We start from the raw sequence: 18,814 nt of genomic DNA, 5'->3' as shown, positions 1-18,814 counted from the left end.
TACACATATGCATCCCAAAAAAAGACCTAATCCCCTAAACAAAAAACTACATTTTTCAAGGCCTGGCGGGAGCTGGAGCTGGCCTTTGAGGGGCCAGTGGCTGCAACCATGCTGGGGCTGGAGGCATCAGCCTAGCATGGGCCAGTGGGGGAAGGAGAGGGCATGGCAGGGGACCCAATTTTGTCTGGCAAATTCTCTTGTTCGGGACAGATCAGGTCCCAAGTGTGCCAGACAAGGGCGGTGCAACCTATATCTTAAAAGAGATTACATGCTTTACTACAGAGTTCGCTGCGTAAACACACTTCCAATTGTAACATGTTTTTTTAAGCAACTTACTGGTTCCTCTTTAACCACCAGGCAGAGGTCACCATCACTGCTGCGAGTACCGAATCCATTCAGTGAGGATCCAACTAAAAAGAGTCTGCTCTCTGTAGCAACAGAATCATGGAAAGAAATTTGAGGACTTTTCTTAGTTCCGACAAATCATGTATCTGAAAATTGAATATTCAAATATTAACTAAAAGCCTGAAATAACATACGTGGAAAAATTCGCTGAATTTCCTTCTGGAGTTCCGTTCTGCAGAGCTCTTTTTTGTTCAAGTCACAGGTTTGTTGTTGACATGCTTGAAACAACTCCAGTACCTGTTGACTTAACTTAACATCCCACCCGCCACAAAAAAAAAAAAAAAAAAAAAATTTATAATGGATGACAAGTCATTCTTTCCCATGAACAAATGCATTTATATGAAAAACAGAAAACAGTAGATCATACTTAAAAGGCAATACATACTATGTGAATACATCTGAAGAAGTGTGTCTTACCCATGAAAGCTCTTGATCTAATAAATTTGTTAGGTCTTTAAGGTGCTACAGGACTGCTTGTTATTTGTCAATCTACACAGCTATATTAGAACTGGAAGGGACCTCAAGTGGTCATCAAGTGTAGTTCCCTGCACTCATGGCAGGACAAATACCACCCCTCACAAGTGTTTGTCTAATCTGCTCCTAAAAATCTCCAACAATGGAGATCCCGTACCCTACCTAGGCAATTTATTTCACCACTAAACCACCCCGACACTTAGGAAGCATTTTCCAATATACAACCTAAACGTCCTTGCTGCACTTTAAGCCCTTTGCTTCTTATCCTATCATCAGAAGTTAAAGAGAATAATTTTTCTCCCACCTCCTTGTAACAACCTCTTAGGTGCTTGGAAGCTGTTATGTCTCCTCTCAACTGCCTCTTTTCCAGACTAAACAAACCCAATTATTTCAATGTGCCCTCAGAGGTCATGTTTTCTAGAACTTTAATCATTTTTGTTGCTCTTCTCTGGGCCTTCTCCAATTTGTCCTCTCTTCCCTGAAATGTGGTGCCCAGAAATGGACACGATACTCCAACTGAGGCCTGATCAGTGCAGAGTTGAGCAGAATTACTTCCTGAGTCCTGTTTGCAACCGTCCTATTAATGCATTACTACAGTGGTATCACACTGCTGACTCTCTTATTAGCTTGTGGCCCATTATCACCCCTAGATCTTTTTCTGCAGTACTCCTTCCTAAACGGTCATCATTTCCCATGTTGATGTGCAAAACTGATTGTTTTTTTACTAGGTTTAGTACTTTGGATTCATCCTTACTGAATTTCATCCTATTTATATCAGACTGTTCCTCCAGTTTGTCCAGATCATTTTGAATTATAATCTTATCCCTCAAAGCACTTGCAACCCCTCCCAGTTCAGTACCATCTGCAAACTATATAGGTCTATTAGCTTCCAAAGTAGCCTCTTAGAGCCTTATCCAGTTCACCTTGGTCACCCACACAAAGCCCATTTAGCCACTATGTGGAGAGAAGCTGCCAGACCAATTTCATCTTTGGCCAGCCAATATCTGTAACCTTCCAAGAAGATAATAGCCTTAAAGGCTACAAATGCTTTCTATAGCCTCAAGTCTTAAATGTATTTGTTTATCAATGTCAGAAAAAAAAACAAAAAAATAAGTGGTCTTGCAGGCAGTATGCAAGAGAGGAAAATCAAACTGAAAAAATCTGGCAGAAAAAAAATCTGGTTTTATTTGGAAACAAGCATCATTAGTTTCTCTTACTCTACTGTACAGCTACGCATTATAATAATAGCCCTGAGGTAGATGTTTTCACAATAGTATAGCAAGACTTGTCCATACACTCTTGACCTTATTAAAATTGAAATTTCTAATATGGGAGTTGGCAGTTATTTATTATACCGTGGACTAAAGTTTGCCATTTCTAAAGAAAAGACTAACAGGCTTTTCTCTCATTTTGTGGCTCTGATACCATTATATCCAGAGGCAGCGCTAGGGCATGAGGGACCTTAAGCAGAAGTACTTTTGCCACTCTTTCCCCCAACACAAAATGAAAAGTGAACAGGGGTGCCCTTCAGCTGCTCATGGACCTAAGCAATTATTTAGTCTGCTTATGATTACTCCTAGCTCTGATCACATTTTCTACGCCCCTACTCTCACACATCCAAGATGGAGCATACAGCTTTTTCTTTCCTTACATCTCCCCAAAATGGGGAACAACTATAAATTCTCCCTCACTTCCTCCCCATTTGGGCAGAGAAGCTTCTCTACAGCTCTTCCATTATGCTACAGAGAGCTCCATCTCCCACACTACTAGCCTGTTTGCTTATTAGTCCACCACATCCACATGTAGGGAGGAAAAAAAATTCCCACCGTTGAAGGGGTACGTCATTTGTTCCTTCACTTTACACTCTGCCTGACCCAGTTTCATCACATCCATGTGTAGGCAAAAAATGGAGGGGGCGAAGAGGATGTTAGCATTGAGCTAGAAATGTTTTCTGTCCCTTTCAAGAACAGAGCAGCAGCTAGGTTTGTTAAATCCAGCAACAGATGCTACTGTAGAACCCCAAGAAAATATTTGCTCGCAGGCTGGATGACAAGAGTCTCCCTACCAGCTAGAGAACAGACTTAAATTAGTGTTTCAAGTGCTCTGTAAAAGCATCTTCAAAGTGACAAGAAATTAGAGTATAACCAGGTCATTTCAATTTCATAGATCAGCCATTTTAAAACAAAGTGGTTTCTTACCTGGTATAAGTAAGTAAAACTACGAGCATTAAATGTTTTCTTTTTACTTTTTCACATAAATGATGCAATCTGAACATCTCACAAGACAGTAAAACTCAGACCTATGTTAGCATTACCTTATCTTTGGCCACAGGAAGCGTGGTTTCTATGGGGTCTGGAAATGGAGCATCTCGCAAAGGTGGAACACAACCAGTCAAATCTGGTATGTAATGTGCATGAAACACTGGTGAAGGAATTGATCCTGGAAATGAGTATCTGCGTTCTTCTGGTAAAGGCACTGTTTGGTTAACTAGAGTTGACTCACAATGAGGTGAATGAAACCGCTGACGTTTGACATCATAAGGAACATTTTGTTCACTTAGCCTCCTGCAAATAAATAAATAAATAAATAAATAAATAAATAAATAAATAAAAACACAACAGTATCCCCTCCAACTTGTAATCTAAACATCTATCAACGTCCAATTTTTAATTTCTTAAAGCAGAGCCTGAAGTACAAATACGAACAGTTAATTACAGTGAATATTTCAGCAAAACCAAGTTTTCTTTAAAAAGCAGCCATCCTTCCTAAATACTAAGAAAAATCAAAATCTTGAAGAGAGAATATAAGGGATAATCACTGAAGCGCAATCCACAGCATATATTATACAGCAGTAAAACAAAACCATAGTCCAATGAAAATACATGGTGAATTCAGTTAAGCAATATAGAACCAATCATGCAGAAGTCTGGTCAAGTTATTTTTGTGGAAAGCAATCTATACGCTTTTTCTGAAATACTCACTCCTGGAAAGTGTATTTTTGTAAATTACATCAACACTTGTGCATTGAAAAGTTGTGTCCAGTGTGTATACCCAGTGATGAATTTGACAAAAGCAGGGGTGGGAAGTGGAAAAAGACAGAAACTTACCACAACAGCCATTCAAAATGTAGAATTTGTCTGTGTAGGTTTAGACTGTACAGACTGTAAAATGTATAATCTGGGCAAAAAAGAACCACTATTCATTTACCAAATATTTATAGTTTTAGCCACATTAATGGCTTCATTAAGCTAACACCTCAGTTTCATAAACCAAGTTAATATAACAGAGCATGATCTCATTAGTTTTAGAAATGTAAATATACTTTGTTATGTGATGTTGTGGCCTTACATTGTTCTCATCATTTCAAGCACCCATTGTGACAAAACTGTACTATATGTTAGAGGCTATACATTTTATTTTCCAAACAGCTGACATATAGAATGGGATGATCTGGTTTTTATACCAAGAAACATGGATATAAAAAGCATATTTATTCTTTGCAAAAATGCCCCATGAACAACTCTCTTTTTCAAAATAATCCTGTTTAAAATTAAATTTGAAATGTGAGACACTGATTTTTTTTTAAAAAAACGTGTATGATTACTTCTTTCAATCAATGAATAAAAAAATCAGGTGGGAGACAATGAGATATGAATTCTAAAAGCAGAAAGGACAAGGAGACAAATTTTCATAGATATTTGGACACCTACAGATGCAGATTGGTGCCCAGGGGATTTTCAAAAGGTATTTATCTGCATCTTTAGACACCTAAATACCTTTGAAAATCTGGCCATCGTGACCAAAAACAATCTGTCAATTTATTGGCTAGTAAATACAAGTGGTATTAATTATAATCAGTTTAAAATGCAAAACTTATTTTTCTTTAAGTAACCTATTTTTGCACATTTACTTGATTTCCATTTTCCATCTAAACCCAGCTTGACACAAAACTGAGCAAAACCCAGTTTCCATCAGGAATTTCCCTTCCAGAAAAGAAACTAAGAGAATGGAGTAGGACATAAAATGTTAAGTTTATTTTAAAATAGTCACAACTTGCTCACAAGTTTCCAAAAAACAACAAGTATACTAGTTTTACATTAGTATGTATTTAAATATGTATGTGTGTACTTGCACGTGTGCAAGTATATACACATATATTTCATACATATAGTTCTAAAGATCAAAATACTGTACTTTACATACACTCTCAGATGCAGGGACAAAAACGTACAAGCCGCTTGTTTTCTATGTCACAGAAACGCTAACATCTTCATACACTGCACATTGAAAAAGCAATTCTATTCCACTTGAATTTTTACTTCCTCAATTTTTTTTAATCAAATTACTGGCATTAATCTAAGTTAAGCACGTGTTTGTTCACTCAGAATCATGGCCCTGGATTGCAAGTCAGATGGCAGAGGGGCCAGTAATCATTTGTAAAGGAAATGAATCAGCAGTAGACGACAATCACTTTTCAGCCAGAGCTAATATTTTCAAAAGCAGTTGTATGAATCCTTAAAAATGCTGCTATGAATGAACTTGGAATTACTTCGTAGGAAATGTATTTTATGTAATATTCCTGATTCTAGACAATTTTAAATAAAAATACAAAGTTATCTCATTGTCAAGATTCTCAGAAAACCACCTCTTTGTGCATTACAAGCATAAGTAATTATACACTAACAAATACTTACTTCCTGCCTCGGAATAATGTAGGTGCAGCTGATGTAGGTACGGGGCTGCCATTTCCATATGTCAATGGTTGTGGTGAAACAGCTGGAATAGTTGAAAGGTTCCCACTCAAGATAGCTCTAGAAAGACTACAGTCCATAAGTATTATTTAGATAATAGATGGCTTGGGATTTTTTTTAAACACTTTCCAACAAAGATTCAGCAGAATATCCCAACTATACATAACCTATTTGTTAATAGTATGTTTATTCTTTACATCTCAAAGGAGGAAGAGACGAATATTTTTCATGGGATGGAATTTATTTGAATAAAAAAATAAAGTAGTCACTGTAAAGAGCACAAATACAAAAGGCACTTTGCAAACTAAGTCAAAGCCAACATGACACTTCATACTAAAATGATTTTTCTCAAGCAAATATTCATGCTTTAAAAGCTGAATTCCAGCCAAATGTTCTTTTCCCTTATTCATCTCCCCCACTGACACCCTACTCCATCCCACATATTCTCAATTTAAGAGCCTCAAAGACCTAATGTGAATTACTAGCTCCCACTGCTGTGATGCATCGTGTATTGTGCTGGTGTGTATTCCAAGCATCACTGAAGAGTAATGGAATATGCAGGCCACCAGTTAAAAATCCACGTTAAAAATGTTAAAAATGAATAAATTTCTAAACAAAACTAAAACATTGTATATGTTATAAAGTACAAACTATCAGGGAGTGGGGGAAACGCACCCTTCAGTGACAGGGACAGCAGCTTTCAGAAGCTTTGGTGATGCCCAGAATGCCTAGAGCCTGCACCCCTCCACCAATCAACCTCCCTCACTACCACCTGCCAAAGGCTCTTGGAGAGAGTTTGGGTGCAGGAGGGGCAAAGGGTGGGGCCCTCAGACGTTTGGATGCAGATGGGGGTCTGGGATTCAGGTGCTGGGACTTTGAGGGCAGGAACGGGAAGGGAGAGAGCGTAGTCTCTGGTGGGAGCAAGATGCACAATGGGGTTTGAGGGCCTTCGGTTCCAGGCACTGCTGCCCATTTCCTGCCCCCGTCCCCTGTCCCCTCATTCTCCCAAAAGCTGGAGAAGAACATGGCATGGAGATAGCACTACATCCTGCCCAAAGCCATAGAAATGCACATGCTGGCAACTGCAGGGAATGAATGAGCATCAATCAGGAAGCTGCTCTAGCCCCACTACACTACTAGGGGTGGTAGTGGCAGAGTGTTTTAAGTTACCAAGGAACAACAAGGGTATACAGAGAGTACCAGCAAGGTTGGGTGGAGTCTGGGTCAGCGTTTTCTTGGTGCCAGTGCACCATGGGCCCCTATAACTCACCATCTACATCCAGTGATAAATAGAAATTACTTTCCTGCAACGAAAGATCTGTTTCGGGCCTCATTTCACAGCAACGTTTGTTAATTCTCTGAGAGAACGGTCTTCATCTGATTCTTCCCACCAACAGAAAATAAATCCGTTTTTAAAAAGCACAGGCCTTTCTGGAATGATTTTCCACTCGGAAAGTCTACCGTACTTACGCTGCATTCTGAAAGTTGAACCGAGCATCAACAATCTGCTGGTGAGAGAGAAGAGTGGGTGGTATGTTCAGAGGAAGCTCGTTGAAGAAATTATTGTGCTGCTGTTTTGGAAGGAAGGGTGGACGACCCAAGTTGGAGGAATTTGGGAACATGCTCTTCTTCACTGAAAGTGAACATGTATTCTTCTACCTAGATCAACATTATAAAAAATATCTTGAAATTACACAGATGACAAAATACTGAATATGTATTTATTTTCAAATCACACACTAATTTAGCAAATTTTGCCTCTGAACAACTAGAATATTCAAAATTAGAGAAATCACCTTCGCTTTTCTCAGCCTTATCCTACAGGTATTTTATCACCTGTTAGAAGGCACTGTGTAAATCAAAATAATTTTAATTGGTAATTAACCTGATGTAGCAAATTCTTCTTTCAAAAGGGACTTGATTAATTGCCCATGTTAAAAATGCTTTTCTAAAATCTGTGGTGGGCATTTCTAATATCTTGCTGAAAATGGTTTTCCACGTAAATAGTCTATTTGAAGTTAAACATTTTAGGCAATACTCTAAAAGAAACAAAACGCTACTTGGTTAATATATACAAAACAGAAAGTGGAACTGACCATAAAATAAACAGAACTATATTATGTTCAAGATGAATAATGTGTGATACAGCAGAGCCAGAGAGCAGTAGGAGAATGGGTGTAGGGACATATATAAACTGTAAGCAAAGGAAAGCATGGTTCCCTTCAGTTTAATGAACGCTACCACTGGCTAACTGAAGCACTTGTAGTCAGTCAAGGCCCTGTTGGGAATCTAATAAAATCTCTGCTACTCACAGACTATATGAAATGAGGAAGGAGAGATGCATTTCTAAAAGAGGTGCATTTCTAAAAGATCAGCGAATTGGAGGAAGTAAGTTCCTGCCCCAGCAGAGCAGGGAGTCTTTTTCCCCTGCCCTCCACAACATCAAGGACTGAGGGTAACCCTACCAGGTGGTAAGGGAGAAGGTGGTAAGAAATCCAATTTATTCACACTCAGATCCCTTTCCCACTGCCCTCTCCCCACGACCAGGGAATGAGCATATTGTACAACACCCAAGAACAGTGGATAAGGGTACCACCCTAGCCCATCTTACCACGGGAAAACCTGAGGCCCAACACGGCAATGCTGGCCATTTGCATTTGTGGTGCCAACAGTGGGATTTCCATGTTGTGGGCCTAACCCAAGGTATATGGTAAATTAGAAGACTGTCACGGTTGGTAGACACCCAGTCAAAAAGGCCACAGGGCAACACGGACCAGTGATGACCAGGAAGTGGTCATCAATACCAGTGGGAGCAAGCCAGGAGATGGAGATAAAACCAACCCCACAAAATTAGGTGCATGAGCATTTTTTGGGGAGAACAAACATCTGATTGTCTAAATGTAAATGTGAGGGAGGAGATGGTGAAGATAAATGGCATGCCCATAGAGAGGAAAAAACAAAGGCCTAACGTCCTACTACATGATCAAACACGACCTGTTATACTGAGTGCTGCAAATACAAAGGAAGGTGGTAGGGCAGCTCTTAGTGTCATGGAAATACAGAAGTGCAGTGTGAGAGCTAGCTCACTTATTCAGGAGTCATCTGGAGTAAATAAGATGACCCTGGCTAGAGTCTTAAGGAGGTGTTACTCTGCCTCCTGCCCAGAGTGCCAGCTGCACAGTCCTGACCACATCTAAGGGCCCCCTTGGTACCCCTACAGGTAAGTAACATCCCTTTTGAAATGAGAGCCATGGATCTAGTGGGACCACTAGAAAGGTTGGCCTGGGGGCTCCAACATATCCTTGTCATCCTTGATTATGCCATGTCATACCCCAAAGCTATTTCTCTACGAGGCCTGACATCCAAGGTAATAGTGAAGGAACTGATCAAGATTTTCTCTAGGGTGGCTAGCCCTAGATAGATCCTGGACCAAGACCACCACTCCCCACCCCGCCCGTCCTTCAGCTCAAGGTTGATGAACAACTTATGTACCCTGCTCTGCCTCCAGGCCTTGTGGACCTTCGTTTACCATCTTCAAATACACAGCTTACTTGAACCACTTAATCATACCCTCAAAGGTATGATTCAGAAGGTAGTGACCTAGGATGGAAAAGACTGGATACCCTTCTGCCATACCTGATGCTTGTAATATGGAACGCTCCCCAGACCTCTACTGAATTCTCCTGCTTCGAGCTACCATACCGGCACCACTCTGTGGCATTCTAGATATAGCCAGGAGAACTGACCCAACCCATGGAAGAAGGTCATTGATCACATGGCACAGATGGAAGAACGAATAAAGCTGAGTGACCCACCACAGTACAGGAGCATTTGGAGAATGCACAAGAGAACCAGCAGACTTACTACAACCACTGGGCAAAAACACAGATTTCAGCCCGGTGACTGGAAACAGAAAGCAGACTCCTGGCCAGTTGACAGGAGCCATGTGAGACAGTGGAAACCACTGGAGAGGTGGACTATAAAGTGAAGAAATCAGGCTATTAACAGTCAGAGCATATCTACCACATCAACCCTCTAGAATCCTGACATGACAAAGAAATGTGCTTAGTCATGCAGGGAACTCTGCCCCAGGCTGGTAGTATACAGGGGCAGGAGAACATATTCCCTGAATTATTCCCAGAACAATAAACAGAGGTCATTGATATGATCCAACAGAACCAAGATATGTGTTTCCATGCAGCCAGGCTGTACAGTAATGGCCCAGTACTAGATCACTGCCTGTCCTGAAATGCACAGAACGATAACGCCACACTTCATACCAGAGCCAAAAGCCAAAGCGAGGAAGATGCTTCAACTAGGGGTCACTGAAGAATCCCACAGCCAATGGTCCAGCCCTGTCATCTTGGTCCCCAAGCCTGATGGCACCCCAAGACTTTGTAATGCCTTTCAGAAGTTGAATGAATTATCTCAGTTCAATGCCCACCTAACAACATGCATCAAAGAGCTAGTCAATCAACTCGACAAAGCCCAATACTTAAACACTCCAAACCTGACAAAAGGCTAGTGGCAGATGCCCTGGTCAAGGACACCAGGGAAAAGATCACCTTCTCTACACCCGATGGCCTCTTCCAAAACACCATCCTCCCTTTCAGACTTCACAGGACCCCCACGTGGTTCCAACAAGTAATGAATGCCTCATGCCAAGTTTGTCACTGCCTAGTTAGATGACAGTCATCCCCAGCCCTGACTGGAATACATCTAAACAAAGTAAAAGTGGTGTTAAATGCTCTTAAACAAGCTGATCTCACTGGCAACCCTTGCAAGTATGTAATAGGGCTAACCGAGGCCAAAACCTTGGTGATTTGGTATGTACAAGCTTGGCAAAACTCCAATGGAACAAGGTACAGGCTATACAAAACTGGACCTGACCAGTAAGAAAAAAAGCAAGTCAGGATGTTTTGGGGGACCGTGAAGTCTTATCCCCAATTTATCCCTCACTGTGCCACAAGGGCATGGCCACTTACAGATCGAATAAAAAATACAGACAGAGTCCAGGGATAATCAAATGAAACAATACAGCAAAAAAAAAAAAAAAAAATCATTCACTGACTTATGGATGGCCCTTTGAAGTCATCCAGTATTCACAACCCCAAAGTTCAAGAAGGAATTTATCCTGCAGACAGACACCTTGGAGATAGGACTAGGGCCAGCCTTTCACAGATGATGAAGGATGAGGCAAACCCAATCCTGTACCTCAGCCAGAAACTAGGTATCATAGAAACAAAAACTGATCATTTCTAGCACAAGATACACCAATAATGGCACCACACACAGTTTTCGGCATCACTTAAAATGTACCTTCTTTCATATATGTCAGGTCCTTATGTATTCCCGGGGAACCCTCCCCTGTCCCCAGCAATAAAACCTGGAGGATATCCTTTCAAGACAACTACACTCCAGAACCCAAACTTTCATTTAAAAAATGGGTGTGAAGAACCATGCCAAGTATAATTCAATGTACCAATTACCTTCCTGAATCAGAACACAGCCTAAACCAACAGCTCAAAATATATGAATTGTTCAGTTTGTGTAAATGGTGATAGTTACCATAATGCTTGAAAACTATGTCAATATTTATATTTCTTTACAATACTGATTATTCTAGCAGAAACATTTATGTAAGGGTTGTCTTAAGGGTGAAATTTACCAGCTTTACTTTATCACTACAGTGCCCATATGGGAAGGTACACCAGTATAACTACAGCACCATTTTTCTCCCCTATATAAACAGATTCTAACATGCATAACTGACTAACCTAAAATGACACCAACTTAGACTGAAGGAGCAAGTAGACACATGACTAAGAATCAAATAAGATGAGCGGTTCTGAGATAACCAGGTTCAGAAAACATCAGTACTCCAAGATTAAGGAGAAAAGGAGTTGGCCACCAAAGGGGGATGTGTGGGAGAGGCAGAGAGTAGCCCTGGCAGCTTGTAACCACCAGAGAAAAAAGGTCAAGGCAGCATTCTATACAGTTGGAGAGACAGACAAGGATGGGCAAGCTGTGGCTCAAGATGAATTCTACACAGCTAGACATATCTAGTTGATGCCAGGTCCTCAACATGGACACTGTGAAAGAGGCCTCAAGATCAAAATGACCCAAGGGAGAGATGTACAAGACAAACCTGTAAATGACAGCTCATCCCAACATAAGAAAATTAGGTTTGCCCACAGAGAGCTCTCTCAAACACAGACAATCCTTTCTGGGGATTCAGTACTTAGAAGAATGAAAAGAACATTCTGCAAGGGACAAGCAAGCAATGCAATGGTGTGCTGTCTTCCCATAGCCAAGCTGGGACATGACTCTAAGACAGGATAGGCTTCTGAAGTTGACTAGGCAGGACCCATTGGTGATGGTTCGTATTATACTACTTAGGGAATTTTACACTAAAATATTAAAATTCTGCAAAGTGTATTTGGCAATAAATGTGGTGGCACCATTATGGCAATGGGAAGCACAGACCCTGGCTACATGAAATTTGGAGATCATCCTGCCAACCCCACCTATCTCTCTGGACAAGCATTCAGTAGAGAATCTGTTCCAGACTCTTTAAACCCAGAAAACACCCGGAAACACTGTGGGGCCTTGCCCCTCCACACCATGTACACCAAGATAGCAAGAGAGTCTTGCATGCACACTCAACCCTGGCCCCCAAATCCAGGTGTGGGGCAAATAGATTCTGCTGAGCTGGGCTGAGCCTAAATGAAAAGAGGCTTATTGTGGGGCAATGGAAGTGTAGGTTGAGGGTACTGCAGACAGAGGCAATATGGATATGCACAGTTCATTGTGGGGTTGTGCATTTCAAAGGAATGGGACCCTGCGGGGGGGTGGGGGGGCGGAATTCAAGTGAAGGTCACTGGCGCTAAGCAGGGGGATCTGGTGGGGAAGGGGGCTCAACAAAGAATCCAGGTGCTGTGAAAATGGGGTGTAGTGAGGTGGAGTTCCAGCAGCAACTGGTTGAGGCTCAGTGGGCTGGGTAACTCAATGGTGTGGAGGAAAAGGGCTTCATCCTGCTGCAGCTCACTGAGGTGAAGGAGGACCACTCATGTGGCCAACTCACAATTCATTGTTGCCCATCACTGAACTAGAAGATATGGGAAGGTAACACTTCTGAATATAAATCAGAGGCTAGGAATTATAAAAAACCCAATAAAGGAAGCAAGGGAAAATGAGGAAAACTCTATTGCCAGTGGAATTAAGAATAAGCAGTTTTTAAAACTTTATCAGGAACAAAAATAATTGTAACAATGGTATTGGTTGATTATTAAAGGAAAATGGTAAAAATTACTAACAAGGCAGAAAAAGTAGAAAAGTCCAACAGATATTTGTTTTGTATTTGGGGAAAAAAGACAATACAACCATGTCATATAACTTTTTCTCCATATCTTGGAGGCATGTTAAACAGCGGCTTCTAAATTGGACGTTTTTAAAACCAGCAGACCCACAGAACTGTCATCCAAGAGTTTTAAATGAACTGGATGAGGAGTTCACTGGATTGTTAGTGTTGATATTAAATAAATTTTGGAAAACCACAGAAGGTCCAGAAAACCAGAAAAAAACTAATGTGATTCCAGTATTTTAAAAAGGTAAACAGAATGACCACATTAGTCTAATCGACCTATAATTAAATTGATAGGCAAGATAACGGAATGGCCAATGTGGGGCTTGATTAATAAAGATTAAAGGAATGTAATATAATGTTAATTGATATAGGATTATGGAACATAAATCCTGACAAACTATCTTAATATCTATTTTAGATGGGATTACAAACTAAATTGCTAAAGGTACTACTACTCTTGACATAAGACTTCTGCAAGGCACTTGACTTGGTATCATGTGATATTTGATTCATTTTATATCAACATTTTTTTTAATATGGCACATATCAAATGGATAAAATAAACCTGACCAGTTGCAAAATGTAATCATAAACAGGGAATCATCACCCATCAAGTGTGTTTTCAGGAGGGTCACAGAAAAATCAGTTTTTGGCCCACACTATGTAACATTTTTGCTTTGTTCTAGAAGAAAACATGAAATTGTCATTGATGAAGTTTGCACCTAACACAAAAATTGGAGCAGTAGTAAATAACTAAAGAGGAATGGTCACTGATATAGAATGATTGGGATTGTGTAGTAAACTGGTACAAGGAAATATGCCTTTGTACCTCTGGGAACAAAGAATATAGGCCATGATCACAGAGTGGTGGACTCTTTCCTGGGTAGCATTGACTGTTAAGAAGATCTGGGGAGCCATGCTGAATAACCAGCTCCTGCAGCAATGCTGCGGCCAAAAGAGCCACAAAAGGACAAATGAAATCCTTGGATCCTTAGTTTCCTCCTGCCCTTGACCCCACTCCAACCCCGTCCAGAGTAAATTTGTGAGAGTCAGTGTAATCAACCACTGGAACTACTTACCAAGGGTCATGGATTCTCATCGCTAATAATGCTTAAGTCAAGACTGGACAATGTTCTAAAAGATTTGGTCTAGGAAATGTTTTGGGATAGTTTTACCATTTGTGGAGTACAGCAGGTCAGACTAGATGATCACATGGTCCCTTCATGCCTTGAAATCTGTTATAAACATCTTACCAGGTGCCAAAACTCCCAGATATCCCCTACCTAGCTGCCCCCAAATCCTCTAATATCTCTTCAACAATTTCTCCAACTTAGTTCTGTACTGCCAATAAAGTATCTTTGACATGAGAAAAACTAAAAATGTGGAGACAGCATAAAATAAATTGAATTATATATAAAAAATATAAATGGAACAAGGGCTATTGTATTCAGCCCATTATTCAGCTCGCATTTAAGTCAAGAAAAAACAGATACTTCATTAAATGTAGAATTTCTAGTCTGGCTCATCAGGGTACTGCAGAATTATGGAAAAAATGTTGCAAAGCTTAGGTCCAGAACGCCAAAATCCCAAAGCTTTCCTATATGTAAGCACAGACACAGTAAAAACTCTCTCCCCCAGTATACAATGCATATTTCAAGGACTCAGCACAACAATCAACATACTACATCTATGTGTTCCCTTTGTTTCTGACTCAATGTACAACTCCTATCCTCAACATCCTGTACAGTCGTCACACTCGTTTTCAGCACCCTGTTTCTCAGGCTTGGTCTACACTAGGAGATTAGTTTGAATTTATGGGGTGACTTACATCAAATTTATAAGGAATCAGTCCACACTAGATGGTCCACACTAAGGGTTTCATTCTGTTGATTTTAAGATTTCCTAAGGTCGGTTTTTGTACTCTTGCTTTTCACCAGAAGTAACACCAAATTTGACCTTACATGGTTGACCTTAGGGTAGCGCAGACAGAGATCTGTGAAATTTGACATCCTTGGCCTCTTTGATGTGTCCCACAGTACGCAAACATGACCAGTCTGGCCATCATTTTTATCTCTGCTGCTCTCCAGCTGTGCAGGAAGAAACCCAGGAAAACACGAATGTCATTTCTTGTTTTGCCAGCATCGTAGGCAGAGCAGGCAGCTCACATCAGCAGTACACCTGGCAATGAATTTCCAGGGTCACCAATGAGTTCCAGCATGGAGCATGTAGGAGATCAAGGACCTCATCGCATGGAAGGGAGGAGAGGGGAGATGATGAACAAATCAGTGTTGGGAAAACTAAGAAGCAGCAAAAGAAATGCAGACATATATGCCAAGATCTCACAGCACATGGAGAAAAAAAAAGGGTATACCATGGATGCTCAGCAGTGCCACATGAAAATAAAGGAGCTTAGGCAGGCATTCCATAACACAAAGGAAGCAAATGGAGTTCCGGGTCATCACTGCAAACATGACACTTCTACAAATGGCTATACGGGATTCTAGGGACTGACCCATTGACCCCAAGCAAGGCATGGATACTGCTGAAGAAATTCCTCAGGAATCCTCTGGCAACAGCAAGGAGGACGTGGGTGGGGAAGAGGATGACAACAACAATGGTCAGCAGAAGAATGGTGCAGCTAATCTCGCCAACAGTTAGGAACTTTTTGTAATGCTGGATCTCCTTCCAGAACCTTTCACAGCCAGACCCTAATGACAGGGAGGTCACTTTGGCGGAGTTCTCATTTTTAATAATGCTACAAATGAGTTAAAGCCATTGGGTGAGATCTGTGGTGGGTGCTTTACCCACACAGTCCGGGGCACCCAGAACAGCTGGCTAATATGTCTGTGGACAGAGCATCCTTGCACATCTCTGTAAAGCTCTCACACAGGTACACTACTTCTTCACACAAGGTTTTTGGGGAGACCTGCCTTATTCTGACCTCCTCAGTTAGACACCTTTCCACGCCAAGCCACCAGTAGGTAATTTGGAGTCACAGCACCACAGAACAGTGCAGCACAATGACCGGACTTGTGCACACATTGAGTCGGCATCTGCTCCTTATCTATTTTTCTTATTCTAAGCAGACTAATATCTCTTTCTGCAACCTACGGGAAGCAGCATTAAGCCACTATATGATAGCACAAGCTGCTTCACTATGTCCAGACTACCCCTCTCCCTTCCCCAGGGTGCTAGGGGAATGGTCATATTTACTGTCCAAGCAGAGCAGGGAGCAGAAGGATGCTGTGGCTACGAGAGATACAAAGCCCTCGTAGCACAACCACACTGCCATGCTTGCCCACTCCACCTCCTTTCCACAGGACCCTGGGGGAAAAGAAAGGTTCAATGCCTCGGCAAAGGGGAAGGAGAAGCACATGGCAATTTTCTGGTCTGGGAAAAAAAAGTCCCATTCTGCAGCTTTCTAAACAGTCCAGAGGTCCTAATAATGTATCATGCACCTTTCCTGACCATCCCACATTGATGTCAATGAAAAGGCCTTTATGATGCACCAATACCTGCAATACCATGGAGAAGTATGACTTGCAGTTTATGTACTCTTTGGCAAGGTGGTCTGGTGCCAGAATAGGGATGTGTATTCCATCTCTCGCCCCACTGCAGTTAAGGAATCCCACTGCAGCAAAACCATCCACTATGTCTTGCACATTTCCCAGAGTCACTGTCTTTCGTAGCAAAAGGGTACTGATTGCCTCAACTGCCTGGATCACAGAAACCCCCCACCATAAATTTGTCCCCTGAACAGTAAATGTCTGGCATTGCAAGCTTCCACAGAGCTATTGCCACACACTTCTGAACTGTCAGAGCAGGTCTCATTTTGGTATCACAGCACTTCAGGGCAGCGGAAAGCAATTCACAAAGTTCCAAGGAAGTGGCCTTATGCATGCAGAAGTTTTGTACCGATCGCCCCCCCAAACCTTCAGAACAATGTGGTCCCACCAGTCTGAGCTTGTTTCATGGCACCAGAACCAGCATGCCACAGTGTACAAAGCATCACGTGCAGCCAGCATCTCCCCGTTCCCCCACTCCTGTGTCTCACGTTCGTAAATGTCTGTGTCATCCTTGGAATTTTCATCGCTCTGATGGCTACTTAGGCTCTGCACATACTGCAGCACAATGCATGAGGTGCTCACAATACCTGCCACAACTGTTTTAAACTGTACGAGTTCCATGCTAGCCATGTAATTGTACCAGTACGGGTATGAAAATGGGCACAAGAATATTTTCTGCCATTGCTTTCCAAAGGCAGGGAGAAGAGACAAGTGCCCTATCAGATGGAGATGATACACACCCAGAATGGCCCATGGCACATTTCTGTCCCATCACACACTGGGACAGAAACTCACAGTGCATTGCTGATGAAGTCAAACCTGGCAATTCTAATGGCAACACACTCCACCAAGTTTATGTACAAGTGTGGACATCCACCTTCCACTTACAAAATAGGGTGCTAGAAACTGACCTTAACAAATACAACCTAATTTCATAGTGTAGACATACTCTTAATGTCACCTTTAATACACACACCCTTCCCAGGGCTCCATACACTATATATTCACTTTCACGCTTCTGTGCCCACCAACAATTGCATTAATAATATTAACACCACATGCTTCCAACCTGGCAGAGTCACACCTGCATTTGCAGCATGCTGTGGCCTAATCTAGTCCTGCCAGACTTCAGTGCTGCACCTTCAAGTGCCTTGCACCTGGTGCCCTTGAGCTCCTAGATCTGTATATGTTAAACCCCCCTGCCACACACACACAAACCTCAAGTGCACTGTACTCTAGTGTCTGAGGGCATCTTCCTACATATTGCCAGCCCCTACAACACAGAACAATACCTTTGTCCAGAACATACATGCCCCTACTCCAGTGCCCCAGACCCCACCTCAGCACCCTCACACACACACACACCCTCCAGTGCCGAACTGCCACTTCTACGCCACCCCCACACCCTCCAGTGCCCCAGCCCCGCCTCTGCACCCCCCACACACCCTCCAGTGCTCCAACTCCCGCCTTTGTGCTCCCCACACCCGCTCCAGGACCTCAGCCCCCGCCTCTGCACCCCCACGCGCCTCCAGTGCCCCAGTCCCCGCCTCTGCATCCCCCTGCTTCTGTACCGCGCGCACACACTCCCCAAGTGCCCTAGTACCCCGCGCTCAGGCCAGGACGCAATATCGGTGCCCGAGCAACAGGCGGGACGGGAGCGGAGCGCGGGCGCTGGTCCCCACCCTCTTCCCTGAGCAGCGACTCCCCCAGCCAGCCACCCCCAGAGGGGAACCGCGGCTGGACCCGCGCCCGGGCCGGGACACTCACTCCTGGCCGAGGGCCGAGACAGGCAGTGGAGGAGCCGGGGCCTCGTCGGCCCCAGGCAGTCAGCGACAGACGGCTCGCTCGGCTTCCCCCGGCAGGCGCTCACCGGAAGCCAACCGGGCCAGGGGCTGCCCAGCTGAGAGCCGCCCTCTGACCCGGATCCAGTGAGCGCCAGCCGGACGTGAGTGCGCTGTCCCTCCCATCCCCCGGCTTCACGCGGGTGACCGCGCGCATGCGCAGCACGAGCGGTCGGGCTCCGCCGCAGGTGCGCGTGACAGCTCCGTTTTCGGCCCTCTGGCCGCGCGCTGGGACGATCTGTGTGGCAGGCCGCGCGCGCGCGCACGCCTCGCCGGGTCCCCAGACCGCTGCGCCGGTGCGAGCCGCTTGCGGACTGCGTCACTCACCTTCCACCTCCGCTGCTAACTCAGCCGCTAGGCGGCGCTCCCCGCTGTGGGCCCGCGCTGCCCTCCCGCGGCGGCCTAGGGCTG

The 18,814-nt window shown here is 43.1% G+C and overlaps 1 protein-coding gene across 3 annotated transcripts in view; it reads right to left on the bottom strand.

Annotated features, from left to right (window-relative positions):
• Positions 1–18,608, bottom strand: part of TENT2 (terminal nucleotidyltransferase 2) — a 66,437-nt gene extending 47,829 nt beyond the window's left edge. For 2 of the 3 annotated variants that reach the window (XM_074995465.1, XM_074995467.1), the window contains exons 1-6: positions 18,330–18,608; positions 7,101–7,289; positions 5,574–5,699; positions 3,194–3,443; positions 540–654; positions 337–428 (exon numbers count right to left, since the gene is read on the bottom strand). In XM_074995465.1, the coding sequence (XP_074851566.1) occupies positions 337–428; positions 540–654; positions 3,194–3,443; positions 5,574–5,699; positions 7,101–7,252 (735 nt within the window). In that variant the 5' untranslated portion in view covers positions 7,253–7,289; positions 18,330–18,608. The remainder of the gene's footprint in view (positions 1–336; positions 429–539; positions 655–3,193; positions 3,444–5,573; positions 5,700–7,100; positions 7,290–18,329) is intronic. The other variant, XM_074995466.1, reaches the window with a different exon arrangement.
• Positions 18,609–18,814: the final 206 nt, after the last annotated feature.

Source organism: Carettochelys insculpta, chromosome 5 (assembly GCF_033958435.1).
Source record: "Carettochelys insculpta isolate YL-2023 chromosome 5, ASM3395843v1, whole genome shotgun sequence".
NCBI lineage: Eukaryota > Metazoa > Chordata > Testudines > Carettochelyidae > Carettochelys > Carettochelys insculpta.
This window is presented reverse-complemented; position numbering and strand designations above follow the sequence as displayed.